The sequence below is a fragment of the Dendrobates tinctorius genome, unplaced genomic scaffold (genome assembly GCF_039654945.1).
Source record: "Dendrobates tinctorius isolate UK_male_01 unplaced genomic scaffold, ASM3965494v1 ptg000103l, whole genome shotgun sequence".
In the NCBI taxonomy this organism is placed as follows: domain Eukaryota; kingdom Metazoa; phylum Chordata; class Amphibia; order Anura; family Dendrobatidae; genus Dendrobates; species Dendrobates tinctorius.
In genome coordinates this window covers 34,169,254-34,183,990 of record NW_027361771.1, presented here as the reverse complement: position 1 = coordinate 34,183,990, position 14,737 = coordinate 34,169,254, and the positions used below count along the sequence as shown (strand labels likewise).

General features: G+C 40.9%; 1 protein-coding gene across 1 annotated transcript in view; it reads right to left on the bottom strand.

The window, feature by feature from the left end:
* Window positions 1–14,737, bottom strand: part of LOC141100157 (uncharacterized) — a 111,063-nt gene that overhangs the window by 26,698 nt on the left and 69,628 nt on the right. The window contains exons 11-12 of the mRNA XM_073588435.1: window positions 12,783–12,842; window positions 12,574–12,697 (exon numbers count right to left, since the gene is read on the bottom strand). Of these exons, the coding sequence (XP_073444536.1) occupies window positions 12,574–12,697; window positions 12,783–12,842 (184 nt within the window). The remainder of the gene's footprint in view (window positions 1–12,573; window positions 12,698–12,782; window positions 12,843–14,737) is intronic.

Sequence of the window (14,737 nt, the reverse complement as noted above, 5' to 3'; positions counted from 1 at the left end):
ATAGTAAGGGAACGAGGAGAGGAAGAGGAGCCGGCAAAAGATACAGTGAAGGAGCGGTCAGAGAGGTAGGAGGAGAACCAGGAGAGGGCTGTGTCCTTGAGGCCTATAGAGCGGAGTATAGTGAGGAGGAGCTGGTGATCCACAGTATCAAATGCGGCAGAGAGATCCAGGAGAATCAGCAGGGAGCAATGACCTTTCGATTTAGCTGTTACTAGATCATTAGAGACTTTAGTGAGGGCAGTTTCAGTAGAGTATAGAGAGCGGAAACCAGATTGTAAGGGGCCGAGAAGAGAGTTATCCGAGAGATAGCGGATTAGACGGGAGTGGACCAGGCGTTCCAGGAGTTTAGAGATGAAGGAAAGGTTAGAGACAGGTCTGTAGTTAGCAGTGCAGTTCTGGTCCATGGATGGCTTTTTAAGTAAAGGGGTTATGATGGCATGTTTAAATAAGGAGAGAAAGATACCTGAATGATCATTACATCCCTTGATGAATTCCACAAGAAGTATAAAAAGTAGTTGGGCCCATATGGATGAATATTAAAATTAGGACTTAAGGCAAAATGTTATTAAAAAACCTTTATTATTATAATTATTATTATTATTATTATTATTATTATTAATAGGTTTAAATCACACTGTACACATAGAAAAAGGCACCAATAAAACAAATCCAAAAATTATTACCTACATATAGTTTGGACCCACGGTAAAACATTAGTTCATTTAGTCCCAATACAATGTATAGCACACAGGAATGATATCACAATTATACAGAAATTAGCATGGAGCACTTAAAATTTTTTTTAAAAAATGAAAAAATGTGCATATAAAGTGCTAAGTGCTAACTAGTATGCAAAACACAAATAAGATACCAGAACCTGTATACCATTTGTCATAAGATAATAAATAAAAAATAGTAGCCGGTCAAGAAAACTAAGTGCAAAAAAATATATATAAACTGAGCAAAAAATGCTGCACCCTACAGGCACAAGTAAAAAAAATAATAAATACACACTATAAGTGAAAAAGTGCTGATTGCAAAGTGACATTCACTTAAAAAATGAGTATAAATTCACTCAATTTGATTAAAAGTGCACAAGTGCTCTTTGCATAAAAAATATCACAAATTGTGAGTGCCAACATTAAATGGAATATTACTGTGCACCATGTGTTAGGAACGGCGGAACGCACTAAATAAAAATAAATAATAAAGTGCGTTCGCCGCTTGGGGTCCACCGTGCAGTAGGTGTAACAACCGCTGCTGAGTAATGATAGAGCAATATGGCGGTATGATGCGCACGGGTTCAACTTCACCCGGAGTGTGCAGAGCGGGCTCTGTTCACACACAGAGGCGCCGCAACAAAAACATACAAAACGCTGAACCTGTTAAGAGACACAGGCTTCAGGTAAATGCACACACGGTATCTGGTCACAGGAGCAGGACCCAAGACAGGGGAGCTGCGTCCCTCTAGACCTACTTTGTGTGCGACATCGCTGCTGCAAACGCCAAGAAGGGCTGCAACTGCAGCGCGGCGTAGGACACTGCCGGTCAACGACAAAGCCAGATAGCAAGCACGATGTCAGATGCTAGCGTAGCAGTGCGGTGAGCAGAGTGGCTTAAGGCTTGCCACTGACTGGCGCTGACTACTAAACTAATTCCCTATCACCATGCGTAATATCAGAGGGAAGGGGTTTCAAATGAGTCAGTCACCAGAATCATACATCTGTCACCATTCACACATAGCAAGTATAGTCTATACTAGCGCATGGCAGAACAGCCACGCGCGCCTTTTATAGTAGCCGGGACCTTCTGCACGCTTCCAGATCTCTGAGATGGACCAATGAGAACTGGAGCGGGACCTGAGCACATGACTCCTGATCTCCAATAGGAGATCGTCCCATGAGCATGCCTAGAAAGAGGACAGAAGGACTTAGCCTCAGGAGAGACTGGCTGCAGGGCAATCTCCTCTGCATTGGAAAAATAGGAGGAGAGTGCAGAATGTGAGGATCTGGATCCCTGCTGAGTAAACGGAGAAATCCAACTCCTAACACCATGCTTTGAATACTTAAGAAGAATTTATGCTATAGCTGTTTTTGACCTGCATGTTATAAAGTGCTATAGTGCATTTTGCTCGTGTTCATAGCAACTCATTCATATAAAGGGAAGACAGTACACAGATAAAGATCACGATATCCTAGAGATTACAAGGTGACCAGGTCAGAGGGGACTGAACCTGCCATAATTACCTGAACAGAGGGTCAAATGGCGATGAATGTGGTGCCTGACGCACGTTTCGGAAGTTTTCCTTCGTCAGGGGAAAAACAGCTATAGCATAATTTCTTCATAAGTATTCAAAGCATGGTGCACAGTAACATTCCATTTAATGTTGGCACTCACAATTTGCGATATTTTTATGCAAAGAGCACTTGTGCAATTTTAATCAAATTGAGTGATTTTTGTTATGAATGAGTCACCGTAGGAGGCAAAAACAGAAATACTAGCTAAGTCCAGAAAACCAGAGAAGTTGGCAGCTATCGGATTGCAGACCCCTGAACCTATCAACAACAACTAGCAGTAGCCGTGGGGGGTTCCTACGGTGCCCTAGACCCCTCGATCACAGCCGGAGAACTAAATAGCCTAAAGACAGAAAGGGAAATCTAAACTGCCCCAGAGCAGACCCCAAAGCAATAGGCAGCCCATAAGATATAATGACGGTGAAGATAGGCTGAGCAAATGATGGGGCCCAAGCTAACTAAATAGGACTGGATAGAAAAGCTGCTGTCTGCAATCCGCCAAATTCCTATCAAAACTAGAGCCAACAGACTGATAGGGAAAAAAGCCCTGAAGACGCTAGGCTTCAAAAAGACTATATCAGTACTCAGGTATTTTCTGAAGACAGAGCAAAAAGGAATTCAGCTCACCCCAGCAGGGAATGGCAAAAATCCAGAAAAACAAGGCAAAACAAAACCAAAACACAAATGCAAAAAGGAGAGCAGAAAACTTAGCTTTTGAGGAGCAGGAATCAAACTGGTCTCCTAGAATCCCTCAGAAAAATCACCAGCCAGGCAGAAGGGCGTCGGCTGCCTTATATCCAGTCAGCAATTCCCGTCACCCAGTCATCATCATCCAGCTCAGGTGCTTGGTAATCAGCCCCACTACCTTCCTTCACCAGAAGAGGGAGTTCATCAGACCTCAATGGTGAAGGGGAAAATAAACTCACAACAGATTTTATACTCATTTTTGAAGTGAATGTCACTTTGCACTCAGTATTTATTATTTTTTTACTTGTGCCTGTAGGGTGCAGCATTTTTTGCTCAGTTTATATATTTTTTTGCACTTTAATTAGTTTCCTTGACCGGCTACTATTTTTTATTTATTATCTTATGACAAATGATATACAGGTTCTGGTATGTTATTTGTGTTTTGCATACTAGTTAGCACTGAATTTATACTCATTTTTTAAGTGAATGTCACTTTGCACTCAGCACTTTTTCACTTATAGTGTGTATTTATTATTTTTTTACTTGTGCCTGTAGGGTGCAGCATTTTTTGCTCAGTTTATATATATTTTTTTGCACTTTAATTAGTTTTCTTGACCGGCTACTATTTTTTATTTATTATCTTATGACACATGGTATACAGGTTCTGGTATGTTATTTGTGTTTTGCATACTAGTTAGCACTTTATATGCACATTTTAAAAAAAAAAATTTAAGTGCTCCATTCTAATTTCTGTATAATTGTGATTTCATACCTGTGTGCTATACATTGTATTGGGACTAAATGAACTAATGTTTTACCGCGGGTCCAAACTATATGTATGTAATAATTTTTGGATTTGTTTTATTGGTGCCTTTTTCTATGTGTACAGTGTGATTTAAACCTATTAATAATAATAAAGGTTTTTTAATAACATTTTGCCTTAAGTCCTAATTTTAATATTCATCCATATGGGCCCAACTACTTTTTATACCTGATACTGAATGGTCTGCCATTCACTTTTTCTCAGTAGTATTTGAATTTATTTTAAAGGGGATAGTACCTTAATTTATATTATTTGACTCAATATACATATTCTTTATTCTACTGTGTTCACCATTCCACAAGAAGTGTAGTTTCCAAAATGGGGTAACTTGTGGGGGTGTCCGATGTTTTGGCATGTCAGGGGCTCTTCAAATGTTACATGACATCCGCAATCTATTCCAGCTAAAATTAAGCTCCAGAATTAAATTATCGCGCCTTCCTTTCTGAGCACTGCCGTGCAGCCAAACAGTAGTTTTCCATCACATGGGGCATCGCTATACTTGGGAGAAATCACATAACATATATTGGGGTCCATTGTCTCCAGTTACCATTGGGAAAAGGAAAAATTTGGGGCGAAAGCAACATTTTCCGAGGAAAAAATTTATTTTTTCATTTAATTAACGCCTCTACCCCCAAGGGTGGTTTGCATGTTAATGACCGGGCCAATTTTTACTATTCTGACCACTGTCCCTTTATGAGGTAATAACTCTGGAACGCTTTCATGGATCCCGGTGATTCTGACATTGTTTTCTTGTGACATATTGTACTTCATGATAGTGGTAAAATTTCTTTGATATGACTTGCATTTATTTGTTAAAAAAAAAACAAAAATTAGCAAAAATTTCACAATTTTCCAACTTTGAATTTTCATGCCCTTAAAACAAAGAAATATGTCACACAAAATCTAATATATAAAGCTCAATGTGGATGTGTGTGTGTGTGTGTATGTATGTATGTCCAGGATAGGCATCCGCACCATCGCAGCTACAGCCACAAAATTTGGCACAGTCACACGTCTGGACCCTGAGAGCGTCATAGGCTATGCTGTGAGGCAAAATTTTAACCCTGCGCGTTCCAATTCACCAAACAATTTTGCCCCTATCTACATAATGGGGAAAAAGTGAAAGGAAAAGTGTTGGAGGCAAATTGACAGCTGCCAGATGTGAACAAGGGAAACGTAAAGAATGAGAGCGATGGCGCCAAAGAGAACATACCGTACAGTTGCTAAGGTGGGGCCCTGACATGTGATACTCGCCACACATGGGGATATGAACACACACACAAAATGCGCCACACACTACCACGTGCTTCAACACGTATACCACCCTCAGCACACATTTCACCACACATGCACCAACCTCGCCACATAAAAGTCGAAACACAAAAGTCACCACTGGAAACTCGCCACGCTGTCCCAGAGCTGTTTAAAAGATGAAAAATGAGCTGTGATTGGCTGCTATCAGCAACAGTTTTCTTTGTAGACAGTTGTGGTAACTGAGGCCTATTATTCTTATCATTTCTATGGTGTTATCGCCCTTCTGTAAAGCTGGAAATAACACAATTTATTACCGTGCCAACACAGGCCACCCTCTGACACAGACTGCAGGGGGAGCCCAGTATCACACAGGATAGGATTAGGTACACGGCTCAGCAGTCAGTATCACACAAGATAGCAGGGCTGTGGAGTCGGAGTCGGAGTTAGTTTTGGTTGGAGTCGGAGTCGGTAGAAATGCACCGACTCCGACTCCAGCTTTAAAAAAAATGTATTAATATTTCATAATTGAACTTTCATATGAATTTTATAAATGTTACTCAAATATATATGTTCTATCAAACTATAAACAACAGTGATAAGCAGTTCTGCTGGAGATAGAGACATTTCTTACTTCTTGTGTGTCACTGTTCTCCACTGCCCTTATCTAATCTTATACTTGGTTAACCTCATGCTGCCCCAACCCCCCTACTTACAATGTATGAAACTGAAAGTGAAAATGTGTTGCAAATTCTTAGTAGTAAAGCTCCTCCTCTAGACTAGATCATACTAGGTGTGCGTCTTCCAAGCATCTCACAGCTGCCTGCTACTCAGAAGAGGAAGACTGTAAGAAGTATTATCCTTTCAACAAACTTTGCATCAGTTAACTGTGAGTACATGAGGAATAATAACAGTATTACTGACCACTATATCAGTTGTACGACCTGGCAATAATTTTGTACAATTGTTTTTAGGAAAAACAATTGTCATTTGGATTGTGAATGCAGAATTAAAAACCTGAGAATGTCAAAGAAGCATCACATTAAATCAGCTGTATTTGAACATTTCACCATCACTCAAGATAGAAAACATTATGTCTGTCAGTGTATGACAAATGATCCAGACGAAAACAAATGCTGTGAAGCCAAGATGAGTGCATATTCAGGCAAAGATAAAAATGCTCCTACCAGAGCTTCTAATCTAAAGAGACATTTACAGCGCTTTCATCCAGAAGTACTGAAAGCAGTGGATGAGAAAGACTGCATCCAAACCAGTGAACCAGTGCCCAGCTCTTCCAGCCAAACAAAGGAGCAGAGAACTTTGCAGCCATCAGTTGCAAGATATTTTGTCAGTGACAAAGTTACTGTGACAATGACAGTAGATACATTTAAAAAACAGTTTCCAAGAGAAAAAGGTCGCACTCTGCGGGATAATGATGAATGAACGGGTCCCGTGGAAACGCTCGAGTAGCGTGAAACGGCCGTAGTCAGCCATTTGACACACTCTCCTTCACATCTCCGACGTGACATGTAATTCAGTGTCAATAAACATTCATCATTATCCCGCAGAGTGCGACCTTTTTCTCTTGGAAACTACATTCGTCTTGCTACGAGGTCAAGCACCCGGGAGTACTATTAAGCTAATGAATGAGAGTAATGATGGTGACCAGCAGCTAGAAGAACATTCTGGGTCCACAGACACAGAAATGTTTGAAATAGAGGAACACAGTATTGTAACTGAGGAGCAAACTGAAGTTGCTTCAGATGAACAGCAACATGATTAGATGATCTTGTTGAAACTGTGTCAATATGTTCTTTCATTCATCACATGCGCTGTGTTGTGCATACGCTACAGCTGGCTATAAGAGACAGTCTGCAAGAAGGACATGCTGCTGCACTGATTGGCAAGGTGAGAAAATTAGAGCAAAGAAAATACCCTTAAAATACATAATAGTTAATTCATGCTGTGCCAGTGCACATTAGACCCCAGAAATGTAGATAGTAGGACAACTCAAAAAACTAAGAGAGAAAAAAAAAGGACAATGAGTCCAGAGCTACAAACAAAGTAGCTCTATTATTGAGGCAACAATGGGGAACAGGACAATGAATAAAAGGATTAAGAATGTATAGTAAACAGACAAGTGTCAAGAGATAGCCAGATGCAAACAAAAATCCTGTGCAGCAATGACTAATGACTACAATGGGTAAATAGAATAGCTGGCATTGTACACTAAAACCAGGGCAAAACACATGTGTGCAGAGAACAAAAAGAGTCACTCTAATACATGATAACAGTCGTAATGAAAGGAGTGCTATAACACTCCCAATAATGTAAGAGGATCAGTCAAAAGAGAGACAATATTGCACATCTGCCCGGTTGAAAGGTTATAAAATCATAACATACCCATTAGACAGTCACAAGGGAATGCTGACATCCAGGAGAAACCCCAATGCGCATTTCGCGGTAAAACCGCTTCCTCAGGGGGCGTGGCTTAACTGATGACATTGCCCAGTCAAATACCTGGTTGTCCAAGGTCACATGGATGTGGGGAACCAATCACAGCCAAATTGGCTGCATCTGCACTGTGGGAGAGAGACCATGCCTCCACCCCCACTGCTCCAGCAGGAAGTGACACTGCGGTGGGGACGGCTGGCGCCTAGCACGTCTCCCAGCAACAGGGCACGCCTGAGTGAAGCAAGGTGAGAAAATTGGCTACTGTTGCCAGAACCCCTAAAGTTGACTCAATTTTGAAGAGACGTGCTGGAAAAGGGGCAATTATTGATCAAGCCACACGATGGGGCAGTACTTACTTAATGATTCAGCGCTTGGTTGAACTGAAAACCTTTCTTGTAGACATGGCTAACACTCAACTGACGCTAAATGAAAGTCAGTGGAATCAGGTGACTGAGCTGGAAAAATTGCTAGAGCACCCATTTACAGTGACTAAAAAATTACAAGCAGAGGACTTAACTCCAGGTATTTTCTTAAAGGAGTGGAAGAACCTGATGTTTCGCCTGTCCCAAAGAGGAGGGTTAATTGCAAGTGGCATTGCTACATCAATGAAACGGAGAGGAGCTACTATTACAAAATAACATTCTTTTGGCAGCTGTTTATGTAGACCCAATGCATCGGATTCTTCTAGATGATCAACAGCTAAGTAAAGGAAAAGAAGCTCTGTTTGAAATAGCAGTAAGGATGAAAGGGTTGCAGAACAGTCAGGAGGAACAAGAAGAATTTGGTCGTCCTGCCACATCTTCACCCTCATCATCAACTGATGAAGAATTTAATTTCGAAAAATATTTGGATCACAAGGACCGTGCAAAGCGTTCCCGCATAGAAGAAGAGTCATCCCCATCAAGGAACACAGCCAGTACATTTCAGCAGAATTTTTCATGTGCACTAAAAGAAATTGAGAAATTTGACCGTTCATCAAAAATAACAGTGCAACAAGCGATTCCTCTGTATCCTGACATTGTCAGAGATGTTGCCCGAGTGGTTACTGCTTTGCCACCAACACAAGTTAGTGTAGAGAGGTTGTTCTCTGCTCTCAAAATAATTAGATCAGATTTGAGGGCATCCATGAAGGAGGATCTGACAGAGGCAATACTTTTTCTGAGGACAAATTTATAGATTTCTTCTTATTAACTGCATAAAAGTGTTTATTGCATATTTACTTGTAGTTTTTGCTCTAAGTGGTCTGATTACTTATATGATGGTGAGAAACTGAATAAGCACGATGTTTAATATTTTACAACAGTAAATTTGTTGTTATGAATTGGCCATTTATGAAGGAGTCGGAGCCGGAGTCGGAGTCGGAGCCTGATAAAATGTCGGAGTCGGAGTCGCAACTGTGGCTTACCGACTCCACAGCCCTGCAAGATAGGATTAGATACACAGTTCATCAGTCAGTATCACACAGGATGGGAATAGATACACGGCTCAGCAGACAGTATCACACAGGATAGGATTAGATACGCAGCTCAGCACACAGTATCACACAGAATAGTATTAGATACACGGCTCAGCACACAGTATCACACAGAATAGTATTAGATACACGGCTCAGCAGACAGTATCACACAGAATAGGATTAGCTACATGGCTCAGCAGACAGTATCACACAGGATAGGATTAGATGCAAGGTTTTTATGTGCAATATAATCATTATAATTTGTTATAACTAACCACAGTTGGTTACTATGCCCAGGCAACGCCGGGCTCATCAGCTAGTAGATAATAAATAACATTTCCCACATGTTTACTTTACATCAGCACAATTTTGGAACCCAAATTTTTTTTGTTAGGAAGTTGTAAGGGTTAAAAGTTGACCAGCGATTTCTCATTTTTACAACACCATTTTTTTATTTAGGGACCACATCACATTTGAAGTCACTTTGAGGGGTCTATATGATAGAAAATACCGAAAAGTGACACCATTCTAAAGATTGCACCCCTGAAGGTGCTCAAAACCACATTTAAGAAGTTTATTATCCCTTCAGGTGCTTCACAGGAATTTTTGGAATGTTTAAAAAAAATAAACATTTAACTTTTTTTCACAAAAAATTTCAGAGCCATGATTAAGACATTTGTCGAAACGCGTGGGTAAAAAGCTGCCATATGTGCACAATGCTGTAATTTAAAATTTTTTTTACGTGGTTTACCATAAAGGATAATATTTTATATAGGGAGGAATAAATTTTTCATTTATTGTTCCTACTGGATTCATCATCTTTTTCTTCCTCATTGCTGAACTGGCTTTTCAACCTTCATCTGTGCAGGAACAGATAAGAAAAAGCCCATACATAGGTGAGCCGACTATCCCTTTTTTTTTTTCTTCGGAAATTAGATCAGACGCATGTCGCGTTTGGAGAGCCCCTGATGTGCCTAAACAGTGGAAACACCCCAATCCTAACTTCAACCCTAACCCCAACACACCCCTAACCTTATTCCAAACAGTAACCAGAACCATAACCACAAACATAACCCTAACACACCCCTAACCCTAATCCTAACTTTAGCCCCAACCCTAAACCTAACTTTAGCCCCAACCCTAACTTTAGTTCCAACCCTAACCCCAACCCTAAACCTAATGGAAATTTTCTGCACCAGAGGAGGAAAACCGACAGCCAGGGGCCAATATTTGTAGCCTGGGAAGGGGTTAATACCCATGGATCTTCCCAGGCTATGAATATCAGCCCGCAGCGGTCTGCATAGCCTTTACTGGCTATTAAAATAGGGGGACCCCCCTAAAAAATGATGTGGGGTCCCCCTATATTTTATAGCCAGAAAGGCTATGCAGACAGCTGAGGGCTGATATTCATAGCCTAGGAAGGGGCCATGGATATTGGCCCCCCTGGCTACAAATACCAGCCCGCAGCCGCCCCAAAATTGGCGCATCTGTACAATGGCGCCTCCGCTCCACGACGGCTGTTCCTTGGAATCCCTGATATCTCTAATGAGCCTTAATAAGAGCAGCACAGCAATGCAATAATATGGAAGACATAATTCATGCCAGCAATATAATTTTAACAAATGCGACAGAAAAAATATATATAGATTGATAACAGTAAGAAGATAAAGGGGTACTCTGTGTGTGTCACTAGCACTCTTTTTACACTTTTTCTTCTTGTTGCCTACCGAACTACCTCTATCTTAGCAACCTCTATAAAGCTCCTTTCCTGGATAACTGAGTGACCGTATGTTGCACTTATCCAGGGGTATATAGGAAATTCAGAATTCAGCTGCCGTGGAGCGGGGGGCGCCAATCTCGATTGTGTTTAGGGTGCCAACCTCCGCTGTCAGGTAGTTCAACAAGAGGGCTCCTATTTAGGGCCATGGTAGGTGGCACAGCTGGTTGTTTTACTGTGTGGTTGTCTTGTTTTAGTTAAAGGTTTAATAAAGGTTATATTTTATATCTGACATTAAGCTGATGTAAGGCTCCTGGATAGCACATTTGATATTTGACCTTAATTTTTCATACTAACTCTTACATTTTTGTGATCTATATGGCAGTATTATGTGAGAACACTGTGGCGTTATTATGTGTTCTCGCGGTATTATGTGTGAACACTATGGCGGTATTATGTGTGAACACTATGGCTGTATTGTGTGTGATCTATATGGTGGTATTATGTGTGAACACTATGGAAGTATTATATGCAGAAAGGGGACCCATTCTAGGGTGGTTCTGGCTGCGCATCTGCACATGGATCTGGGGTAATAGAGGGGGCAGCATCACCTCCAGTTAGGTGCTGTCAGGGGAGGGCTGGTGAGGCAGCTGAAGAGAAGGGTCTCATTTTTATCATTTCTATATGGCTACATTTCCCTCCAGCCTGCTTCCCAGCGTCACCCCGGACTGCGCCTGTCACGTCGCTTTCACACATCGCCAGGACAGGATGGAGAAGACAGGATCTGAGGAGGGGAATGGGGTCTTTGCATGCAAAGTCTGGATTAGAACAGGCCATCAATCAGCAGAAACGTTTCCTGGATTTGTCGAGGAGACAAGCAAACGGTGTATAAAACACAGTGCTCTATGTACAATCCCTGCCTGCTCCGCGCACCGAACAGGGTGCCCCCTATAGACCAGCACACTGCACTCCTGCAATAGTCTGTGCTGCTGTCACCCTGCTTCCTCCACCATATATCTCCCAGAATACTTGCTGCCTGCCAGTGACTGTCTACTTGTCAGTATAACTTTGCAGTCACCAACAAAATGGCTGCTCATTGTGTTCCTAAATCTCACCCTCTCTTATCCCTTAGCAAACATCCAGAAGGGTAGGAGAGGAGTGACATCACACCCATGTCAGCAGACTCAGCCCATATTTACTGCAGGGCAGTAATATAAGCTAGTTGTACACTAGGTTTTTGTCAAATTTCAGTAGCTGCTTCCCCTAGTGTTTAAAAGTGGAAATACCAAAACTTTTAGAATTATTTTTAATATTTTACTAAATTATAAACAAAGGATAATATTTTTTAAGAAAATTTAAACATTAATTCTTTACATTTTTTCAATTGCTGGAAAAAATTTTTTTTGATGGCACCTTCCCTTTAACATGAAGTACAACATGTCACAAAAAAAAGCAATCTCAGGATCACTAGGATATGTTGAAGCGTTCCAGAGTTATAACCTCATAAAGTGACATCATTGGGGTATGGGTTTTAGGGGTTTAATATACAGCATTTCAAATCCTCAGGATGAACAAGTATCACCAGTAATTTTGGGGTTATTTTTTCTAATCAGACACAATCAGGCCTTAGCGTATACAATATGGTGTTTGAAAATCAGCAAATACAGTCAGCAGAACAATCAGAAACAACTTTCTCCTTTTTTAATTTTTGCTTGCATGTCTTCAGCCAGGGTTGACTTCCAAAAGCCAGGTTCCTGCCTTGGTTATCCTTGTCCAGTGAATGAAACAGGCATATAATTGTTCGGTTTCCAGCGCTAGCCACAAACCTACAATGATATCAGCTAGCATGTTGGAGATAGAATAGACTCTTAACAGAAATTTATCTCCTTACCCTGTGGTGTGTGGGACTGGTAGTTTTCCATAACGACGTCCTTGTAGAGATCCTTGTGTCCTTCTATATACTCCCACTCCTCCATGGAGAAATGGACAGTGACATCCTGACACCTTATAGGAACCTGACACACAATGATACAGTCATCATCCAGACACATCATCCCTTGTGTTACTGTATAATGCCCCAGTATTCCCAGCAGCGCTCACCTCTCCGGTGAGAAGATCAATGATCTTGTTGGCAAAGTCCAGGATCTTCAGTCCATGGTTTCACTTAAGTTTTAGTAAGAAAAACTGAGTTTCTGTAATGATACATCTTGCTGACACATGAGAATGACTGCTGGATCCACACACCCACTAAATGTCTTTTTTTGCAATCCTGTGTAATGAGAGACATAAATAAATATCACTTAAGACATTTTTAATCGTCATGACCGGAGTTTTTTTGCGTTTTCGTTTTTAGCTCCCCTTCTTCCCAGAGCCATAACTTTTTTTCGGTCAATATGGCCATGTGAGGGCTTGTTTTTTTGCGGGACGAGTTGTACTTTTCAGTGACACCATTGGTTTTACCAGATCGTATATTGTAAAACGGGAAAAAAAAATCGAAGTTTGGTGAAACTGCAAAAAAAGTGCAATCCCACACTTGTTTTTTGTTTTGTTTTTCACCATATTCACTAAATGCTACAGTTGACCTACCATTATGTTTCTCCAGGTCATTACGAGTTCATAGACACCAAACATGTCTAGGTTCTCTTTTATCTAAGTGGTGAAAAAAAATTCCAAACTTTGTTATAAAAAAAAAAGGCGCCATTTTCCGATGCCCACAGCATCTCCATTTTTCGTGATCTCGGGTGGGGTGAGGGCTTATTTTTTGCATGCCGAGCTGACGTTTTTAATGATACCATTTTGGTGAAAATACGATCTTTTGATCGTGGCGACCAAAATAATGTAATTCTGGCGTTTTGACTTTTTTCCTCGCTACACTGTTTAGCAATCAGGTCAGTCCTTTTTTATATTGATAGATTGGGCGATTCTGAACGCAGCGATACCAAATATATGTAGGTTTGATTTTTCTTATTTTTTGATGGTTTTATTTTGAATGGGGCGAAAGGGGGGTGACTTGAACTTTTATTTTTTTTATACTTTTAAAAACATTTTTTTTACTTTTGGTAGGCTTCAATAGCCTCCATGGGAGACTAGAAGCTGCCATAACCCGATCACCAGTGCTACATAGAGGCGATGATCAGATCACCTGTATGTAGCAGAATTACTCACTTGCTATGAGCGCCAACCATCAGGCGGCGCTCATAGCAATCTGGCAGTGACAATCATAGATGTCTCCAGGAGACCTCTGATTGTCATGCCAACCTATCGGTGACCTGCGATCACGTGATTTCCGTCCCGATGGCTGGAAGCGCTCGTTAAATGCCACTGTCAGAGTTTGACAGCGGCATTTAATGGATTAATAGCCACGGGTGGATTCCACTCATGGCTGTTCTGGGCACATGTCAGCTGTTCAGAAAAGCTGATATGTGCCGGGAAAGATGTGGGCTCATCGCCGGAGTCCACATCAAAGGGAGAAAGTCCGACATAAGCATAAATGTACGCCCGATGTCGGAAAGGGTTTAAACTTCATCTTTTATTAGTAAAGAAAAAATGTAGTATAATCAGATTTCCCCTAACTAAAAGAATTATTACCTGACACACATTCCTCAACAATTCCTTGATGTCACGCTCCATACACTTAAACGTCCCCTGAGGAAGCTACACATGCGAAACGTGTGTTGGGGACTTTAAATATGAAACTAACACTTCTTTGTTGCTATGACTTATGCAAACTAATACCAAACGCACTTATCCAATTGATAACTGTGCGTTGTCATTGTTAATGCTAACTAGCACTAAACTTACTTATGCAATTGATGACTATGCACATAGGAGATATAAGCTGGTTTCTATTAGATTGTGTTATAACGGTGGTCTATGTTTATCAGCATTTATGAATTCATGCAAATGATTTCTGCATATAAGTGACTTCACTTGCACCTTATTGCCAATTTGATTCCATAGCGTTATGGATTCTTGGTTCTCTGTTTCTTGATAAACCTTTGAGTCGCTATGCCTGTAGGCTAGGGAGATTATTTTGATATGTCTATCTGGAAACA